The 21,984-nt window shown below is 41.5% G+C and overlaps 1 protein-coding gene across 9 annotated transcripts in view; it reads right to left on the reverse strand.

Moving 5' to 3' along the window:
- Positions 1 to 21,984, reverse strand: part of LOC120531118 (calmodulin-binding transcription activator 1-like) — a 202,265-nt gene that overhangs the window by 72,055 nt on the left and 108,226 nt on the right. For 8 of the 9 annotated variants that reach the window (XM_039756225.1, XM_039756224.1, XM_039756220.1 and 5 more), the window contains exons 4-6: positions 5,780 to 5,933; positions 2,623 to 2,763; positions 143 to 2,388 (exon numbers count right to left, since the gene is read on the reverse strand). In XM_039756225.1, the coding sequence (XP_039612159.1) occupies positions 143 to 2,388; positions 2,623 to 2,763; positions 5,780 to 5,933 (2,541 nt within the window). The remainder of the gene's footprint in view (positions 1 to 142; positions 2,389 to 2,622; positions 2,764 to 5,779; positions 5,934 to 21,984) is intronic. The other variant, XM_039756226.1, reaches the window with a different exon arrangement.

The following is a 21,984-nucleotide window of genomic DNA, read 5'->3' on the forward strand; positions in this document are numbered from 1 at the left end:
CTACCTTGGGTTGTATTTTACACAAAATAATATGTACTAAAGTGAAGGTGTCAAACAACCCACTGGTGGCACAGTCAAGGCTTTGCAAGCATAATTTATATAGTACACCAGAGGGCAGTGTGCCCAGTGGTGTCCAACTTACCTCTGGGTAAGACCACTCTGGTGAGTAGTCTGTGACCATGAAAAGTCTTCCAGTGGCCTGAAGCATTCCCAGAGCTCCTTGTGCCACAGCTGCAGAAACTACTTCTGCTACATGCATATATGATAGGGGACTGGCATCGGTGCTGGCTCCATTTCCTACATTCCCACCTCCAGTGGCTCCTCCCAGATGCTGGGGGCTGCAGCAAGCTGGCAGACACAGTTCGGCTTGGCTGTAGGTAGTCCTGGCTCCCTCCTCCTGTCCATTCTGAGGTCCTGGTTGGGTCTGCCCTTCAGGGCCTGTAGACACTAGCTGGTGCCCATACAGTGCCCCCGAGGGGCCCACAGTGGCTCCCCCATCCACTGAGATGAAATCGTTGATGAGGTCTGAAAACTGGTTGCCAAAGGAAATGTCAAAATGGTCCAGGCTGATCTCCATGCCCCCAGTGCTCCCCAGGGACTGGTGAGCACCTACGGATGGATACAATCCTTGTACCAGACCAGCACTCTGCAAGATGGGTTGCAACTGCTGATGTGTCCCAGTGCTGTTGCTAGGATTTCCATTTCCTGTGCGCATTCCGGCTGTGTTGCTCTCTGATGCCTGCTGCAGATAGTGCTCAGTGCTGCCACACACTTGAAGGTGGTCTCCTGACTTCATTAGGCTTTCTGCTCCCCCACCAGTTTCTGCTCCATTCTGGGAAGTTCCCGGGCCTCCTTGTGCCCCTGCAGTTGGCTCCAGGTTTACATTTTCTTGATGTTCTGATGCCATAGTCTGAAATCCAGCAGGGAACTGCAAAAGCTGCAGGGAAGATTGCTGTGTGGGAGACTGATCCACTGAGGTCCCCAGTCCACCTCCTCCATTGCAGTTTGGAGGAGTGTGCTGGGGCTGCTGGTGAGGGTGATGCATATGGTGATGGTGGTGGTGGTGGTGATGGTGTCCAGCGTTGCCTCCATTTGGGGTCTCAGTCTTTACAACCTGCAGGCCCAGAAAAGATGGGGATTCTGACAAGTTGGAACCAGGAGTGTTGGCTGGTGGAGGTGCCTGCTGCTGTGGAGGGGGTTGAGGTGGTTCTTGCAGGAAGAAACTGGGTGAGCGGCTCTGGTGCGACAGGTGGGGGCTTGGCACAGTTTGACCGTAGTTACTAGTGCCAGTGGCTACCACAGAGGACTGGTATTCCTGCTTAGAATCAATGGCACTGAAGTCCATCTGTTCCAGAGTGGTACTTGGACTCAGTCCACCACCAGATGGCAGAAGGGTGGTTCCAGGTGTAAGGGACAGAGAGTTGGATGAGGATCCCGGGCCTGAAGAGCCACCACTCACTACAGACCCTACCTGGTAGTTAGTTTCTTTAGCTAGCTGCTGCTCAAATGAAGTGTCCTCTGTTTTTATTTCTGTCTTCACCAGAGTCGTGGAGAAACCAAACCCTGAAGTGGTGTCTGAAACAGGGGATGAATGCCCCAAGCTGCTGGTATTCCCATTGCTGCTAATATTCCCATTGCTCCCATTGTTCCCTTCTGTCTTCAACCCCCCTCCCCCATACGTCTGGCCTTGCTTGGGGTTATTGAGGAAGCAGTCAGGGTCAAAGTTCATGGTGGTTTCAGGGATTTTAGGCCCTACTGAGTCGAGGCTACTTGACAAGACCAGTTCCTCGGACACTCCTGCTGCAGACAGCATTGCCAAGCCATCGGTGGCGCTCCCAGGTGCGGGGAAGGCAAACTTGTGGCTGTCAGAGGTGACAGCAAGGACTAGTCCTTGCGCTGAGGTGTCAGAAGAAATGAGGTGCTGGTTTGGGCCTCCAGTGGGGGACATGCTGTACACAGGGTCTCCTGTCACCTCTGACATGAATACAGCAGTGCTTTGTGACAAGCCGCTCATAACGGAGGCCACATGGGTTAGGCCAGTTACAACTGGGCTGTCAGCCATGTCAGGATCACTGTTCAGCCCGCTGCTGATGGACACGGGTGAATTCTGAGTGGTGTCAGGAACTTCCACTTGGTTTGTAGAAGTGACCTCAGTGCTATTTTGATGTAGCAGCACTGGCTTGGACACTTTGCCATTGCGCTTCTCACGGCCTCCTTGTGCTCCACCCTTGCCACTCCCATGGCTGTGCTCATTCTTGCCCTCTGATACATCGTTGTTCTGCACTTCTGAGTGGCTGCTGCTATAGCCCCCAGCCCTGGGTTCCACCTTTGGAGAGATGATGCGGTGCTTGGAACTGTTGCACTTGTGATGTGCACTGCTGCCGGCACCTATAGGGAGAAGAAAATGCAAGTGGGTTAGACTCCCTCATTAATGAGGACCCAGATCTGTGGACTGAATCCATTTCTCTCCGTGGTGCCATGCTGCCCCCTTGTAAAGGAGTTCACTGTAGAAAAATAATCACTGAAATTCCAGTGACTTTCTTCTGCAGCCTGCTCCCTTTCCAGTCTTCAAATACAATAGCTCTCTCACACCCACCTCCCCCCTCAGAGGCCCTCCCTTACCCAGGTTCCCAGTGCAAAGGCAGTTGTGAGTCCGGGGCTGCGGTTTGCTCTGATGGCTGTCGAGGATCTGCTGTACCAGCTGCTCCACAGAGAAGCCAGCACTGCTGTTCCCATTGCTGCAGGTCCACTTGATCCCGTGAACTGCCAGGAAAGAGGAGACACTGTCAGCATGACACCTGCTGCCCGCTTTACTCGCTAGCAAGCTGCACTGGGAACCCACCCAGTATGAAAGAAGGGTCTGCTCAGACTAAAATGAGACTGATGGTACACTGAGGGACTGGCAAGACTGGGAGTGATGATTGGGAGAGATTCACACTGAAGGAATGGTCAGCATGAGAGAGCTATTTAAAAACAAAAGTTATAACTGGGGGCTCACAGCTTGAGGGCACATTTTTTCAGGTGAACCTAATGACCATAATTGGTTAGGGTATCTTCTCAGGGTTTCATCTAATTTATACTGGGTCCCCTGCATCTCCCTGTTTTCTTTTTTCATGCAGTGCTCTAGGCCCTCTGCTTTTAGATGGCTCTGGGGTCTCCACTTCCTTTTGTTAAAATCTGTGGCTCCATTACTTTGAACACAAAGTCTGCAGTGTTCTTATAAAAACACAGCAGATGTAAAATGCTTGCTGTAACAGATAATGAGACCTCTGACACTATCCACACCATAAGGGTCGTCCGTGATCATAGTACCCCAGCATAGCCACTGCAGTGCACCAGAGTAAGCCTGTTGTGACTGAGCTACACGGAGTCAAACCAAAGAACAGCCATGGTAATTAGAAGCACAGCTCTGAACTTTCAAGCTGCCCAGACCATGAATGAATTCAGGGGTATAGTGTGATGCTAACTGTACCTTTTTATTCCAGCTCTTGGCAATGAGCAGTGATGTGGCAGCGTGTGCTCTGCTTGTTAGTAATACTGGGCTGGACGGTGAGCAAGTCAGTATTAAAGATGGAAAGGTCACTGGTTTGACCCATACCCAGCTTTAGCTTATGAGCCACTGCTCAGTTCCATGAAATCATCCATGAACATACCTCACGGGTGCCCATGGCAAAGCCTTGATCCCCACAGGGATTCATCCCTCTATTCTGTTTAGCAGTGTAATTACAGATGGCATTTATATGCATGCCATGACTCTAAGCTTCTTGTAATGTTTTTTTTAGACTACTGAGAATTGCTTTCAATAAACTCAACAATTATGAAACAGTAATAAAATGAGGATGCAGGTTTGTCATAACAGTCATTTTTGTTTTTGTTTTTAATATAATTTACCAAAATAAGTAAAAGGAGCTGATGTTATAGTAATGACATGCAAATGAGGGACAGCAATACAAGAGCTTCTTCTAATCTGTGTGTAACCAGCTGTTTGAAATACAAAAGCTGAAATACTATAATATTGAAAGCAATTAAAAAAAAAAAACACTAAAAGCGAGTTCCTTCATTCCTAAACCACCCCCACAACGATAATCTGAATATTTGCATGCTAAATAAAAACTTGAAGCCGCTAAGATTTGGGTGTCTGACTTTACTAAGTGCTGTTTCTATAGTTTTTTTTTTTACTTTAATGAGCTGTGTTGGCATCTTTGTTTATCCTTGGGATTACTCCAGTAAAATTTTTGCATATATTTTTAAAATTTTATTTGATGATTTTAAGAAACTGGAGCTAATCATGCAATAAAACTGGCACCTTTAGTTAAGATCTCATTGTTGAGGTGAACTGTGGCCTTGGACTGACTAGCCCTGAAGTGTGTGATGGGACTTTATGACATTTGCTTAGGCTTCTGCAGGGTTTCTTCTATCATTGTTTATTGGCCTCTGTTATAGCATACTGTATTCTTCTTTCACATTAAATCTGCACTTACAAGTATTGCCCAGCAGATGGCATCAGAGTGTCACCATTCATCCTTGACATTTTCAGCAGATTTCAGCTAATGGAAGTTGCAGACTACACTTGGTCTTAATCCCATTTGAGACTTCCCTCCATTAGGAGCTGTATTTCCAACATGCCCATTTGAATGTGTCTATGCATTCTCAATTACATTTTCCAGCAAGCGGCTTCTATGTGCATGCTGGGAATTTGCTTAAATGAACCAAGTTGTGTGTACAACTCATTTTTAGCACCTTGAAAAAGAAAAAGAAGTGTAATCATACCAGTGTGTGCTTTTATACTCATACTTGATATCCCTTTGATACCAGCTGACTCACCTAACAATAATAAAATGCTTTCTGTAGAGCAACAACCCTCTCGACTAAGGTGCTTCCAGTTTAGGGTGGACAGAAGACAATGTGCAAAAAGACTGATGAGTCCCCTGCGTAAGTGGCCAATTCACTTGAACCCTGATTGATGCGAGCACGGCAGAAGGAGACGGTTTGCGTGTTCTCTGTCCTACACTGAACTATTCAAGACATAGAGAGGGAGTGGGTTTGCTTGTGTTGGTCTAAAGCTGGCAGCTTCAATGAATGATGAGAAATAATGTATATAAGTAGCTGAGAGTGAAACTGAAAAAAGACAGGAAATGACTCTTCCATAACTGAGGTTAAGTTATTAAAACTGGGAAATAGTCAAATTCCAGTGCAAAAGTTGCAGTTTCAGTAATCTTATAGCATGTACTTATTTGCAAAAATGTTTGACAGAACCTCCAGCTACCTTTGTTGAAGGCATACATCAGATCTAAAACTTACATGTTAATCTTAACATTAGCGTAAATTCAATTTATTTTTATTTGATGCTCTTTGCTGAGCACTTGCACAAATTTGCAGTTATAATACAAACACAGTAAATTGCTAGAGCTTAAAACATTAACATGCATGAATACTGAAGGCCTGTTAAACACACAGGTAAACAGAGAAAGGTCAATTTTTCAACTTCATGCTTTCATCTGGCATTCAACTCTATCCCAGTGTGAAGAACAAGAAATGAGTGTTGGTGGTAGAAGGTCAGTAATGAACAATGTTGACCCAGGGACCTGAATGCATTATAAACACTACAGGTGATGAACAGAACCCCGAAATGCAAAGTCCTTTCTTCAAACAAACTGAGTCTCATATGACAAGCAGAAATTATACAATATACACTAATGGCCCAAAACATTGCAGCCATATTGGTAGAACATGCCTGAAGCAACACCAGGGCATTTTTGGAAATGACAAAGATACTCACACATGGGTTTCAGTTGTCCAATCAGCTCCTCCTTGGTCCATTTGGCCCACTCTTTTTTGTCAGTGTTGATGGAGCATAAGATTGGGCCGCACGGCTTCCCACAGTCCTCTATAGCAGGTACATTCAGGTAGTGGACCAGGACGATGTCTGGATTCTGTAACGGTAAGACACACAGAGACGATAAAGCTACAAGCTGCTGTCTGTATTTCTGGGAATAAACTCATAAAGACAAGTGTGGTGAGACACCTGCTTACACAGAGTGGTGCATTGGTCTCACACACACACACACACACAGAAAATTATTTTTAAAAGCCGTATGCCAAACTACACAGTTTTAACAGAAATGCCTGTTTTGTAAGTAGTTCCTTGTAGGAGATTTGTTCAGAAATTAATAGTGAATGAGCAGTGGGATTTGACCCAGCAAACCAGAGGCTTCATCTGCATAAGGCCAAACAGCATGGCTGCATGAACACAATTGATGAGAATCCCCTTATACAAGCAGACTTCTGTCAAACATAACATTCACAAACCCACTTAACCAGTTTCAGGATTGTGGGAGTTAGAGCCTATCCTGACAGTACTGGTAACAGGCCTCATTGGTCACAAGGCCTACACAGAACCAATTTGAAATTACTAATTAACCAAGCGGGCATGTCTTTAATCTCATTGGCGTTAACCCTGAGAGTCTCTCAAGCTCAGAATTCTATTTAAAAATGGTACTCTTTTTTAATGAGATGTAAATTGTTAAGCCAGAATAATGCTCTGTACAGTATTCTGCTTCCATCATGTGAATTAAACATCATACTGGGAAAAAAATCATGATTTTTTTTTTTTTTTTTGCATTCTGCCACTGTATTTCATTAATAATCAGGAGTGGAGTGGGGCTTTCAACCAAAACACACAACAACAATAACAATAATAATAATTCATTACATTTAAACAGCACTTTTTTCACTACAGAATCAGAATCAGCAATGGCGTCTAAATAAAAAACTGTAAAGCCAGTTTTAGAACAAACTGAAACTGAACCATTTGTTGAATCAAGCAATAGTTAGGACAAATATGAATTGTTTATCAGATGCGGATACAGATAGCAAAACTGATGCATAGTATCGTCGAAATTCGGTAAATTGTTTTCCTCAGCGAATACACTGTGTTTGCCAAATATTTTCCTGGGAATTCGCCATGCGACCAGCTTAGGTAAACCCTTTTTCTCAAAGCCCCATGAGGACAGAATGACATCAAAGAGCTGTAGCAGCCATGCATAGAACTTTCACACAAGAACGTTGCCGTCACGACCTGTTCAGTACTCCAGCTGGATTTCCATCCTGCATGTGTTTAAAAAAAAAAAAACCTCAGGTTTGACAATTCAGAGCGACAGTTTTAAATTCACGCCAAATTGCATGTTATGTGTGGAGGAATATTACAGACAAAATTAAATAAAAATTAATGGACAAAATGAAATAAATCAATAATTAAATAAGTAACAAAAAACATATTTCATGACACATTTATTTATGCTCTTTTTAATTGATTATCACATTTCACAGTACTTTCATTTATTTGCATAATTATTAATTTGTTTTATTTTCTATGAAACATTCCTCCATAGGTGGCTAGTGCTGCTGCCCCACAGCTCAGATCACATAGCCAGAACAATCGTTCCAGCATAGCTTGCAGACGCTTCTCTAACCCTCAGGGACACTTAAAAAACCATTTCACCATTTAATCTGCTCAAAACTAGTTCAGTTCCTCCTTCCCCATTGACTTCAATGCATTTTGCAGAGTTTGTCGAAGTTCCCAAACATTTATGCGATTTCGGTGAACTCCTGGTGAAACAAACTCCATGGGGCTCCCTCATCACTACTGGCACATATGGCACTGTATGATCAAATTCTGGTGAATCTGGTCACAGAAAGGCTCACCACGGTGCAAGTAGTTGCGTGGCAAAGAAGGCAAAATGATTGTGGTCAAGTGGAAGGACAAGAAAGACATGAGCTCCCTAAGCACTGTTAACAATGCAGCAACTGTCAATGTCTGTATCAGGAGAAATGTAGAATTCACTAAGTGTTGTACCGTGGTAGCCTACAATAACATAATGGTCACCACTGATTGTATAGATCAGGCCTGGTCATTCGACCTCCTCATGCTCAAGCAACACAAAACATAACATAAGAAAAGTGCTCCAAGAAGCATACTTCTTCTGTCCTGATTGCAACATTGGGCTGTGTGTTGGTGACTGTTTCAAAACAGGTCACACAAAGAATGTGTACTAAATCTGCATCAATACAGCAGTGGACACTAGACAAAACTTTTCTACTGTATTTATGTTGACATTTTGGTATTTACACAATTCTGTTAAATTCTTGTTGCAAAAAAAACATGTTTTTAGCTTGCTTTTAGAGGATAGGCATGATGCTAAGGAGGTTAAATATGTGAGCAGAAAACTGGACTATCACGGGAAAAACTGCGTAGACAGAAGGAGAACATACAAACTTGAAAAGAAGAATGACTGGACATGATTCAAACCTAGGGCGCTGGTTCTGTAATACAGCAGCACTAGGCACTGCACCACCATACTGTTCTTCACTAGTACTTACTAGGAGTAAATAACTGCATTGATCTCACACATGGTAATCTGTCATTCAAAACAATTTGTCAAATCCAGTCCACCATTTTTTATTCTTAGCACATGTATTGGATTTGTGTTTTTTGTTCAGCAGAGTAGTTATGCTGTGAAAAGATTTTTTAATAATGTGATAGAATCTATCTCACTTACACCTGTCACACAGCTGCTACAGCACCTCCCAGTGGATTTGCAGGGGTACAGCCTGCTGACCCTGTAGCTCTGCTGGGAAAATGCAGTGCTCACATGGAGAATAATGGAGATTCATGAGTATGACTGGAAGGAATGGGCAGCCTGATTCAAATAAAAGCAAAGAATTGTTGGTGAAATTCTGTGCTAGTGGTGAACTGTCTATAACAAACAACATGTGCGAACAGAAAGTTGGTAATCAGCTGTCGGGTACCAAAAGGTCAGTGATTGAATTTGTAGATATACCATCTGATCAGAGGTTATATAGTTATTATAGTATGCTGTGGACATTGAGGAAAAGAGAGGCGCTGAGCTGTCATCTTATGCCCATTTTGTGGTGAGCTGACTCAGATGAACAGAGACCTTGAAAAAGTAGATAGGCAGCCTGTGGAATATAACAGGAAAGGCTAGTGGGTGCCACTTCTTGAGATAGTTTCAAACCTTTCCTATGGAAATGCTTCTCCTGTATATTTGAGTAGGACATGGATATGAGATCTATCTCAATTTTAGTCATTGTCAGTGTCTTTAATGGGAGCAATCCTAGCTCACGTTGATGAACACCAAAAGTAATGGAAACAGTTTATTTAAAAAGAGACCTTCCATGCAATATTAAAGGTCCTGGCAGCCCAAGAGGAAAGTAGCTGAAGCAGTGGACAAAGTGAAAGTCTGTGTGTTGGAGCTGTTGGATTATGGCCTGGAAAGGTAGGTGGGACATCACCCAGGCTGTACAAGTAAAGAAGCATTGAGCTAACATAGAATATCCTCAGTCCTCACTTTGAAGTAACCTTCTTTTGCAGGGCAGTGTTGATAGAATTGGCTAAAATTAAGTTCAGAAATGTGACTTGGGACACTATAGCAGTTAGCAAGCTCCAAAACAGAAAGGGCAAAGGGTGGAGGACATTTGGACAGAAATTTTGGAAGTACTGGAACTATGAAAGGGTAATAGAAAAATTGCTGAAAAATGCTTCAAGACTGGCACCCGGGAGAGGTCCTGCTTTCTAAAAAGAGGGGCATGTTTAAGTTACCAAGTGATTACACTCCTCAGCCTTTTGGGAAAGATGCTAGAATGGAGACAGCATCAGACCATAGCTTCTCACATCCAGAATAAACAATATGGATTCTGTCCTGGCTATGCAATAGTGACCAAACTCTTTGTCGTTGCATATCTCACATGTACATCTTTGGGATGTGGCAGGAAAAAGCAGGCAGCTGTGGTGAGTTGGGGCAGTCGCCACAAAGATGGTGTTTGTGCAAGGATTGAACTCAGAACTCTGGAGCTTTAAGGCAGAAGTGCTATTCACTGTGCCAACCTCTAGGTACATACACTAGGTGTGAAAATGATGGACTTACATGTACGGCTAAATGCTGAGCTATCTTTATCAGCTAAAATAAATTTGATTAAATCCATTTTTTATTTTAGTAAATGTAAAATTAATTCTGAAGGCACTGTTAAAATGTGATAAAACAAAAACATAATCTGGACTCAGATTAAGTCTAAACCAACAAATAAGTGGCAAGGAGACACCTTACACATATATATGTGGCATTTACATATAATGAAGGGACCCCATTTGGTATAATCACTCAGCAAACTGTGGCATATTCATTGCACATGGATACAAGTGGTAAGAAGTCATTTAATGTATGCTGCCCCTTATACCCACCTACCCACAACTATCACCATGATGTGCAGGTATGTCCCCTCAATAAATGACAGTGTCAACACAAGCTACCTTGCATATGCACACAATTCACACACACACACATAGATTCTCACGCACTGACAATGCAATAGTAACATCTGTTTGACTGTTGTTTGCAGCTTCATCGCAGCTTCATCACAGCTAAGTGGTCCATCAATCAGTTTCCTGCCTCCCTGCACTGCTGCTCAGCTGCCTCCATTAATCTTATGGCCTGTGCTCATGAAAAATGAAGCAGCAAGGTCAGGCTGAAGCGAAAGTGTGTACATCACCCCAAATATCATGAGCCAGGAATACACACAAAACCTTGGCAACAACACTTACAAGACTTGCCGCAATTTCCGTCATGCACAGTAGGTACAAAACAGGCAAAAGAGCTGGAGGTGGAAAAGGATATCACTGGAGAGATCTTCTGGATGGCTGCCAGAGCCCAAGTGGATTTCTCATTCCTTCTCTTCCCTTGTACAGCAACTGTAATGAGGCACGTAATGTAAGCAGATGTGGATGTGCCAGCCAGGGAGCCCTGGACATGAGGAAGATGTCTTTTTGAATGAAACGGAATAGCTGGCAGAAAACCAGAATGTGCTCAAAATGTTACTACTAGCAGAGCTTCTCTTGAATGTATTTAATTTTGTGTGAACAAGAAAGTAGTCCATAGCTGGGTATGATAGAAAGTGCTATGTAAAGACTGGTGAAGAAGGCGCCTAGGAGAAGCGGCATGGCAGAAGACAGATGAAGTGCTCTATAGGTAGGACCTGACAGCAAGATCACAAGAGTGGGAGACAAGGCTAAACAGAGATGATCAAGAAGCTTCATTCCTGAGATATATTTATAATAGAACAGGACCTAATATTCTCAGATCTATTTCATCCAAGTCAAACTTACTGAAATATTTACAAAGCCCAAAAAGTACATACATTTACAGAAAGACAAAAAGATTAATAACAGAAAATATCCAAGACAGACAGACAGATAGATGAAATATTTTTGCTCCAAGAGTAATTGAAAGGCCGAATAACTGAATAAATAGAAAAAAGACAAATGAATGAAAGAGAATACCCATAAACAGAGGATGAAAGAAGTTGATATACCTGAAGATGAATGCAAGGGTCATTGCATTCTGTCCAGCACCTTCATCTCACTTCCTGTTGATAAGAGGTATTCTTGACATGCGTGCTGTTTATGATCAGCTGTATCTTGGCAACACGTTTTGCGCCCACACGGATGGCTTCTAACAAAGCCTTGAGGCATTTTACTGATAGAGCTACTTTAATAGAGGCCACCTTTTCTCTTATCCATGTACCTGACCAGTTTCCCTCTGTTCTCTCTTTATTTATTACTTTTTTATTCAACTGTAAATGCGTTTTAGGTGCATAGCAGGGTAAAAAGGCTTGATGTTGTTTGATCTCTTGTAAGGCGTAAGCTCCTGCAGCCGACTCTATCAAGACAATGAGACAACATTTAAGATAAAATTTTATCCAATGCCCCGAAGTTTAATTTTGTTCATGTCATCCTGAGAAGCTGATGTGGGATTTCCTTACACTATAAAATCAATTCATGTTATTATAAGACCAAATATTTTTGAAAATGAATACATGATCACTTTTTAAATGAGACCTTTGGTGTTCAGTGGCATTCTTGTGGAAATTTCCTCTCATGGAAAGCTCCACTTGTGGGATTTACTAAAACTTACTTTAGAAAAATATTCTGTCTATAAAAGGCCATTTTCCAATTTTATTTCATTCCCACAACAAATCTCTCCAACTCAATCAAACGTCTCCAAGAGAACAATTAGTTGAATAAGACAATGTTAAGTTCAAAATATTTTAGTACTGGGGGCTCTGCCCCCTGCTTGCCAACCCCCACACGGGCCCTACACGCTAGTCATTTCCCGGATCTGCCACTTGTGACAAATCGTGCTGTGCTTTTGGATAAATACAAATATCAACTCTGTCTTTGATATCTCTGTCGTCATAAATTATTATCGCTGACAATTCATCACATATTGGTTTGTTATATATGCGACCGTGATCTTTCGGATTCATATAGAAATCCAAGAAAACTTCTTTGTTCGTGTTTTTCAGATAAAGTTTGTGTAAAGTGCGATACTTTTGGACATATGGATTTGTTTCCATTATTGGCTGTATAATTTCTAATAAGTCCGATTGTTTAACTCTTTCAATTCTATGTTGCACTGGTTCTCCGTGATCATAAATATAAACCTGACCGAATTGTAGTTTCTTTGAAATTAAACTTGTAGTAGCTCTCTCATATCACCTATGTCCATATATTCGATCTCTTTTCGTTGTTCCGTTATTTCACAGAGTAATAATTTCCATTTGTTACCACTAATGTGATCTTTACTATCAGTTTTTTGAGACTTTCAAATTGTAGTACTTTCATTTTTCTTCTTCTACTGTTTGTCTTTTATTTCCACCCCCGCTTGGACCTGTTAGGTTTTCAATTCATCTCTTGGCACAAAGTCTCATCTCGTGGGACGTAAAATTATCTCTCTGAAAAAGTCTCGTCTCGTCCTAATATTTTTTTTATATAATAGAAAGATATGGTTAACATATTAAATTGAACCATCAGTTCCCTACTACCCTACTAAATGACGTTTTTTTTGTTCCTTTTATAGAAGGCTTTAGACCTAGTGTGCAAAATACTACCTAGCAAAATCTTTAAACTTAAAAGCTTAAATATCCCAGTCTCTGCCAATGGGCATTTTACAAGAAGAAAAAACTGTTGTGGCACCCTGAATTTTGAGTGAACTTATTTAACAGGTCTTCCGAAGGGTCTGAGGCTGCAAATAACACTTCACTGGCAATCAGACTGTTTTGCCTGCAAAACGCCTCATGCCCATGGAGTTCATCCAAATACAACACCACAGGCAAAAGGTAATTTGGAGATAAAGCACTAGGAGATGCAACAGCTTATGTGTTGCCGCTGCTGTGCTTTCAACTGCACATCTTGTGAGGAATACAACTCCTACAACAAACACCCAAAAATGTATATGGAGGCCACATTCCTCATTCATTCATACAGTGTTAGATTTTCCATGCCCACTGTATTCAAATTTACAGCACATTGCCACACTAGTCTGGCAGGCAAAGACTAACATTACTATTATGTCATGGACATGCAAGAAACAGGGCAAAGATCTGAACAATTCATAGGTCAACTGCATAAATGAACAGAGTTGTATTTAATTGGCCTGCAAAAGAACTCCAAGGGTAGTGACTGCTACTAAGCCTATGACATTTGCATTACACCAAATGGTACTGACACATTGTGTTGCGTACATGGTTTACAGGGTAACAACTGCCCTTATACACATCTATGGCCAGAACATAGTACCGCTGGAAACACCATCACATTCAAACGTTTCACGTGTTCCCATTCAGACTGTCACTTTCATCGTTCATTACCCTGTTGCATCCCTAATAAAGAGACTGTCACTGTCACACATCACAGGTCTTCTTCACTCCCAGCATGTATACTGCTGTTGTTAGGCCTCAGAGGTTTTGCAGTGTTCACAGCATACAGTCTGATGCTTTCATGATTCAGAAGCCAGTATACATTGACATTACCACATATCGCAGTTCTGCTATATTCCCAGCAGAGCCTGCTGTTATTACATTACACTGGCGTGCTGCATTACAAGTAGAGAATGAGAATGCCACATCTGTATGCCCAAGACAGAGGCTGACACTGCCAAATCCGATAAAGTGTACCACATTCCCAATTCAGACTGACACAGGTCTGCTGTATTCTCTGCATAGAGGCTGCTGTTGTCACACCTTACAAGCCTTCTGTCTTCCCAGTGTACATTGATATTATCTGGGGTCATCCCGCTCAAATATAGTCTGGATTGTCTTCTTCAGGGAAGGGCACTGATTTACTGGAAAGGTTCAAAGATCAAAGACATACTGTAAGGTTTTGTGAGTGTGTGTCGGTTAGTGTCTATGTGAGCACTGTGTTGTATGTTGCTGCCTAAATATGCTTTAACACTTGCAGCCATCTTTCTGGTCTTTATCATTCCCAGGACAGACTAGCACTGTCAAACCTCATTAGTGTGCTATATTCCCAGTACAGATTATCCATTGTCACACCTCACCATTCAGGTTAACTGTCAGCATCACTCTTCACTGGTTTGCTCTATTCCCGCTACAGACTGACATCAGCACCCCCAATATATCTGCTGCATGAGCAATACTAATGCTACCCATGTCACCTGTAATAATAATATTAACAATTCTTTGCATTTATATAGCGCTTTTCTCAATATTCAAAGCAAGGTTAAGGGCCCAACACAGCAGAGTCCCTTTTGGAATTTACGGGATCTGAAGTCTACAAACATTACTGATATCACACCTATGAGGTCTGTTACATTCAAAGTATATCCTAAGATGATGACATGTCATGGCCATGCAGCATTCTTCACTAATGAGACTGTTGTTGCCGCTCTTCACAGGTCTGCTGCTTTTATAGTACTGTCTGGCACTGTCACACTTCACAAATTTGCTGCTGTCCCAGCCCAAAGTTGTCACAGCTCAATGGTCTGCCCGATTTCCCGGTGTAAAAAGACACCGTTATTTCACAAAGATGTACTGTATTATCGACAGAAAATGACACCGTCACATCTCATGGACCCCACTCAATGCTATTACACGTGGTCTTGTGTCCTTAAACTTTGTCACATAGTCTGAAGTGAAGGAGGAGGAGGAGATGGCGGAGGAAAAACGCGGCAGGTCTTTTTATACAGTCTGCTGCCTTTTGAATGTGCATCTATGTCAATGCTAGGCTGATGCTGGAGTGCTTGAGAAGTGCAATCTATAATTTAAAAATATGGAGGACACACTGAGCTTAAAATAACTCCAGTGAGTAAAGCAGACTGCCAGGGAGCATGCCAGCATCTGCATGTGCACAGGTGTTACTATTTTTATGGGAGACTGTGAGATTCTGACCTCAAAATTATTGCAATTATGAAGAAAAGTGTGACTGCTTACAAATGTTTCAGAAACATTTTCCTGCAATCTGTACTTTTGTAAAATAAACTAAATATGCACATTGTTTTAAATGCAGGCAATACAAATAAGAACCTAAAAGATGTTCCAACAAATGAAAAAATACAAACACATGAAGGAGTGATCATGTATAACGTAATCATGTGCAAGCATAAATGGCTGAATAAAAGATTACATACGTTTGACACTGAGGAGTGTGACCGATTAATAAATCTACTGCCGTTTGATCAACTGTGCGACCTCTCATTGCACTTCGAGACCTGAACCATACTTCTTTCACATGCCTGGGTTCAACACTAAAAGCTGTGCTTTAGCAGGAATGTTTTTGTATTACAGCTCACTAGTTACTTTACTAGAGGGAATTGGTTAGTCTCAGAGAGGTTACTGATTGCTGATCTCACTGAAGTTGGATTTTGATAAGCAGGACTGGCGGCTGCCACCAAATGTAAAAAGATAAGTAAATCACTCAAAGGAGGTCACGGTCTGTGAAGGACAACACCTCCTCATGACTGTGACACTGCAGCAGAGACATCTGCCTGGAACACGGCCTTCAGCAGTCACTTTAAGGAAAGACAATTTAGCCAACACCCAGGCCTGTTCTATTAAAGTGTCTCTCTCAGGTTTCATGTATTCAGCCATATCAGGTACTAAATTATGGAATGGCTTGGCTTGGTATAGACTCTGAAAGTCTCCATCTTCCACTATTGCCATGACAACAAATATGTGACATTTCAGTAAGGAGTATAGCACAGCAGTTCATAAGGAAATGGAATCTGAACCATGAGGATGCCAGTTCAATTCCTGCCTTTATCATTTGCAAAACATTAGGTGCCTTTTTACCAAATTCAAACAATATATGCAAGCAATGTATTCATTCTTGTGATGATATTTGCTATTGCAGAAAATAAAAAAATGAAGGATGTCTGTTTATTCGTCTGATCACAATAATGCTTAAAGAAAGAGTATGAGAAGCAGGTGTGAACCTTGAACCCGGATACAGACAAACACGGACTCCAGATGTCCCAAAAACACACATTTATTTACAATCCAACACCACAGTGCACAAAATAGCAACAGTAATGCTCTCTTTCGATCTTTCTTCTGCTGCCTCCAACTCCTCACTCGCAAGCTCTGTCCTCTTTCACCCGACTCTGGCTCCCTGAATGGAGTGAGGTGGCCTCTTTTATACTTCACCCGGATGTGCTCCAGGTGCTTCCTGATCTTCTTCCAGCAGCACTTCCTGGTGTGGCGGAAGTGTTGCTGTCCAGGGCTCCCTAATTATCTGAGCGCCTCCTAGCCCCAACAGGGATGAGCTTCCAAGCTCTGTTCCTGGGCCTCCATGCAATCCAGGGAGGTCCCCCTCTTGTGTTCCAGGGAAGATACTGCCCTTCTCCTGGTCCTTCCCTTCTCCTGGCATTCCGGTGGGGCAAGGTCCCTGAACATATGTCACACAGGATAAACATAAACTGGGCACAAAGTCTGTCTACAAGTAAACAGGGCAGCAACTGACTTTTCATTTTTATCACGCAAGACATGCTAAATCAAAAAGTGCTGAATACTTTCAAAATGGTACTTCTCAGTAACTAAGTATTGTAGTCTAAACCAGTTTTTGAAGGAACTCTTAGTTTGGTTTTGTTTTGCTCGGTATGCACCCTTTTGCATCAAACGGCACACATTAGATCTTTAGTCTAATTCATCCTGGACCCTTTCAGGTGTATCATCATGAAACAGCAGCCAAGAGACGTTCCTTCATATCCTAAAGTGATAAAATCTGGAAATAAATAAGGGAAACTCTACAATTTGGTGCATATTATAGTATACAGTACCTATAAAAAGTATTTACCCCCTAGGACATTTTCACATTTCATTATTATACAATATTCAGTCCCAAAGGATTTAAATTTGGCTTCTGTGATATTGATCAACAGAAAAAAAAACTCTTTAATGTCAAAGTGAAAACAGATTTCAGTAAAGCAGTCTGAATTACTTAACAATATAAAACTTAAAATAACAGATAAGTATTCACACCCTTCAAAACAGTATTTAGTAGATGCACCTTTAGCAACCATCACAGCCTTGAGTCTGTGTGCACAGGTCTCTCTCAGCTTTACGTATCCGGGCAGTGCTCCTTCTGTTGTTCTTTGTAAAACTGCTAAGTCTCTGTCAGGTTGCATGGGGATCATGAGGCAACAGCTTTTTCCAAGTTCAGCCACAAATTCCTAATTAGATTGACATCAGAACTCTGATTCGACGACTCCAGGACATTAATATTGCTGTTTGTAAGCCATTCATGAGTAGGTTTGGCTTTGTGCTTGTAGTTCTTGTCTTGATGGAAAACATCTTCACGTAAGGTGCAGGTTTCATTAGAGCTGCATCAGGTTTTTCTCCAGGGTTTCCCTGTATTTTGCTGCATTTATTTTTCCCTCTGCCACCACAAGCCTTCCAAGGCCTGCTGCAGAGAAGTACTCCCATAACATGATACTGCCACCACTATACTTCATGGTGGGATGGTGTGTTTTTGATAATGTGAAGTGTTTTGGCTTACACCAAACATGCCACTTAGTTTGATGTCCAAAAATGTAAATTTTGGTCTCATCATTCCATAAAATCTTCTTCCAGCTGACTTTAGAATCTACCGTTTGCTTTCTGACAAACTTTTGCTAAGATGTCATGTGCCTTTTTTAACAATGGTTTTCTTTTTGCCACTCTCCCATAAAACTGTGACTGATGAAGAAACCGGGTCATGGTTGGTGTTTGCATAGTCTCTCCAAACCGAGCAATTCCTTCAGTGTTCTCATAGGTCTCTTGGTGGCCTCCCTTACCAGTCTTCTTCTTGCATGATCACGCAATGTTTTTTTTGGACTGCCTGACCTAGGAAGATTTATAGCTATGCCATACTCTATCCATTTCTTATTGATTTAACTGGACTCCAAGGAATATTCAGTGACTTGGATATTTTATTCTATCATGTCTCCTCTTAATATTATTTGCTTAAACTGAAAAGGCTCAGCTCTTTTAATCTTTCCTTATAATTCATCCCTTATAGTTATGGAATCAGCCTAGTTGCTCTTCCCTGGACCCTTTCTAGCACTGCTGTGTCATTTTTGTAGCCTGGAGAACAAATCTGCACACAGTACTCCAGATGAGGCATCACCGGCATATCATAAAGCTTGAGAAGAACCTCCTTGGTCTTGCACTCTACATATCGTGCTATATAACCTAATATTCGGTTTGCCTTCTTAATAACTTTTGAACACTGTTTAGCAGTTGATAGTGTTGAGTCCGCTACAACTCTTAAATCCTTCTCATAAGGTGTACTTTCAATTTTTAGACCTCCCATTGTGTATTCCAAGCTAACATTTTTACTTCCTATGTGTAATACTTTACATTTACTAATATTAAACTTCATCAGCCACAAATCTGCCCAGTCAGATCTGCTGTCCAATTCCCTCTGTAATGATTTAACAGATTATCTGCCAAACCACCTATCTTGGTATCATCTGCAAACTCAACAAGCTTGTTACTTACTGTATATTCCTTTCTAAATCATTTATATATCTTAAAAATAGCAGCAGCCCTAGCACTGACCCCTGTGGAACACCACTCTTAACATCGGCCAATTCTGATAACGTTCCTCACACCATCACCCAGTGCTTCCTGTGTCTGAGCCAATTCTGCACCCATCTAAAAACATCACCCTGAACTTCCACTTCTTTTAGTTTGATGCCCAATCTCTCATGTGGCACCTCATCAAATGTTTTCTGAAAGTCAAGATAAATAATATCGTATGCTCCACTTTGATCATACTCTTTTGTTGCTTCCTCATAGAATTCCAGCATGTTATTAAAAATTTACCTTCCTCTTCTGAACCCATGCTGACTACTCAGAAATACTCCTACACTTGCCATGTGTTGCTCAATCTTATTCTTAATAATTCCTTCCATTACTTTTCCTGTGATGCACATTAAGCTTACTGGCCTGTAGTTGCTTGGATCTGCACAGTCACCCTCTTTATATAACAGGATAATATGTGTATATATTTGTATTTGCTTGCCCCTGTACGAACTCGAGGGTAAATGTATCTATTCCTGGAGATTTGTTTGATTTCAGCCTATTTAATCTAAGCAGTACTTCTCCCTCTACAATTTCTAAATCACTCATTACCTCCTTATTAGTCCCATTTACCGATGGGAGGTTATCTATTTCCTCACTTGTGAGAAGGAAGAGGAGGAGGTTGGGAGCATGCACTATTGCCGCACCCGCCATGAAAACCTCAGAAAAATGCGCATTTAGAGCTTCTGCTATTTCACTGTCTGTACTTTTTAATTCTCCTTTACTATTCCTGATGCACTTCACCTCCTCCTTGACTGTCCTTTTACTACTAAAATACTAAAAGAATCTGTTTAGGTCATCTTTCGCCTTATCTGCTATATTCCTCTCTAACTGTCTTTTATCCTTCTTAATGGTTGCCCTCATGTTCTCATATGCCCTATGATTCACATTGGAGTTATTAGTCTTTTACACCTTATACAGCTGTTTTTTTTCCTGTGCAGTTTCATTTTTAACTCTTTATGAACCCACTGCAGAGTTTTTTTTTTAATTCCAAACTTAGGTATGTACTTGCATTATGTACTGCATTACATGTAAAATGTTTTTAAACCTGTTCCACTGTTCCTTAACTGTCTCCACATTTAAAGCTTTTCCCAGTTTATCTTCCTTAGATTTTCCCACATCTGCTCAAAATTTGACCTACAAAAGTTAAACTTAGCAGCTTTAGTCTTTGCCTCCGTGGTGTCTTGGAACATTAAGAACTATGTTCTATTATGTTCACTTGGCCCTAGTAGTTCAATCAGCTCTACACCCTCAATTTTATCCTGATTATTACAAAATACTAAATCCTAACAGACTTCACTCCACATTGGTGCTTTAACATACTGTGTTAAAAAACGATCACTGATTATGTCTAAAAACTCCTGCAAGGTTATCTCAGTTAATATTCAGGTAGTTAAAGTCCCCTATGACTATAATATCCCCCTGTAAACTTGCCTATTTAATATTACTAAATATTATAATATCAAAAATATGATCCTCTTCATACAACTACAAATTTTAATTTTGATACTTCTAGCATTAAGCCAAGCTATTTTTAATGGTTACTCATTTTACTTTTAAATTTAAATGTTAGGTTAGAATTTACATTACTATGAATGTTCATTTTTACACTATTGTTTGTTCCTCTGTGTACAGTGCTAAGCCTGGCCTGTCCTAAACTCCCTGCCCTGATTCCCTAGTTTAAACAATCCTTGACTAACCTACTCATATACCTCCCCAGTACATTGGTGCCCCTCTGGTTCAGATGCAACCCATTGGGGTGGAACAGGTCCCATATGTTTCAAAAGGAGTCCCAATTCCCCATAAATCCATACCCTTCTATCCTGCACCAAGATTTGAGCCACACAATAAGTCTTCCTGTCTTTTACCGGGACTGGCACATGGCACAGGCAGAACTTCAGAGAAGACTACCTTGTCAATTCTACTCCATAGCCTGGCACCTAATTATTTAAATTTAGATTGCAGAACTGAGAAACTACCCTTATGTATGTCATTTGTTCCAACATGGACAATGACAACTGGATCCACCCACACTCTGGCCAAGAGCCTATCCACCCTTCCAGGGAGGTCTCCCACCTGTGCACCTGGAAGGCAACACACTGTGTCAGATTTCCCATCTCTGGAGCAAACCTGTGCTTCAATCCCCTTAATGATTGAGTCCAAAACTATCACTACCTCTCTCTTTCTGGGAACTGGTTTTGAGGTTGCCATTTGAGAATCCTCGTCCCTACCAACCACCTCAGAATCTTCAGAAACATCGTCCAGCTATGCAAGGACCTAAAAACGGTTTGAAACTTCCATTTCTGGGGTTGATGCCCCCCCTGACAGAGTGCACCCTTTACCTTACACCTAATGACTGTGACCCACCTATCTCTACTTGTTTGGTCTGGAATCTCCTCCTGAACCACCTTAGGGGTTCACTTTAACTCTCTCTAAAGAACATCTGGGCTAGGTCTGGCAATTCTCTACTACAACGCGGGCAGCCAACTCCTCCTCCAGTTCAGCAACCCTGAGATCGTGGTGCTGGATCAGCAGGCATCTCTTGCAGATGTAGCCCTCATAAAAGTCTAACTCCTCCAAGCCATCCTCTAAAATGTCCAACATCTAACAGGACATGCATTGCACTGGCTACATTAGTAAAATTTGAATTAGGATTACTAAAACTGCCTGAAGTTTTTTTTTTTTTTTTAAATTAAATGATAAAACTAAATAAACAAGCCATAGAAATTTGATTAAAGAACTGCTAGTTATTATACATCATCTGGCCCCTTAAGTTCCTATAACGTTCTCCCTCTCAACTGCCTGCTCTTTGTTCTTCAATGAGGTTAACTTTACTTTTTTCTCTCTCTTCTCCTAACTTGGTGCTTACTTGTTCCTTACTTAAAAACTCTCCACTTGCACTTTTTGTACTCCTTCATATTAATGAACCCTAATGATGTTGCTCTCTAAACTGCTCTACTTTCCTGACTGCTAATAACTGTTCAATCTAGAAAAACTTGCTTAGTGAATATCTGTTTCTAGTTAATTTCTTACTGTCTTTGTCTGCTTGTA

Source organism: Polypterus senegalus, chromosome 6 (assembly GCF_016835505.1).
Source record: "Polypterus senegalus isolate Bchr_013 chromosome 6, ASM1683550v1, whole genome shotgun sequence".
Classification (NCBI taxonomy): Eukaryota; Metazoa; Chordata; class Cladistia; order Polypteriformes; family Polypteridae; genus Polypterus; species Polypterus senegalus.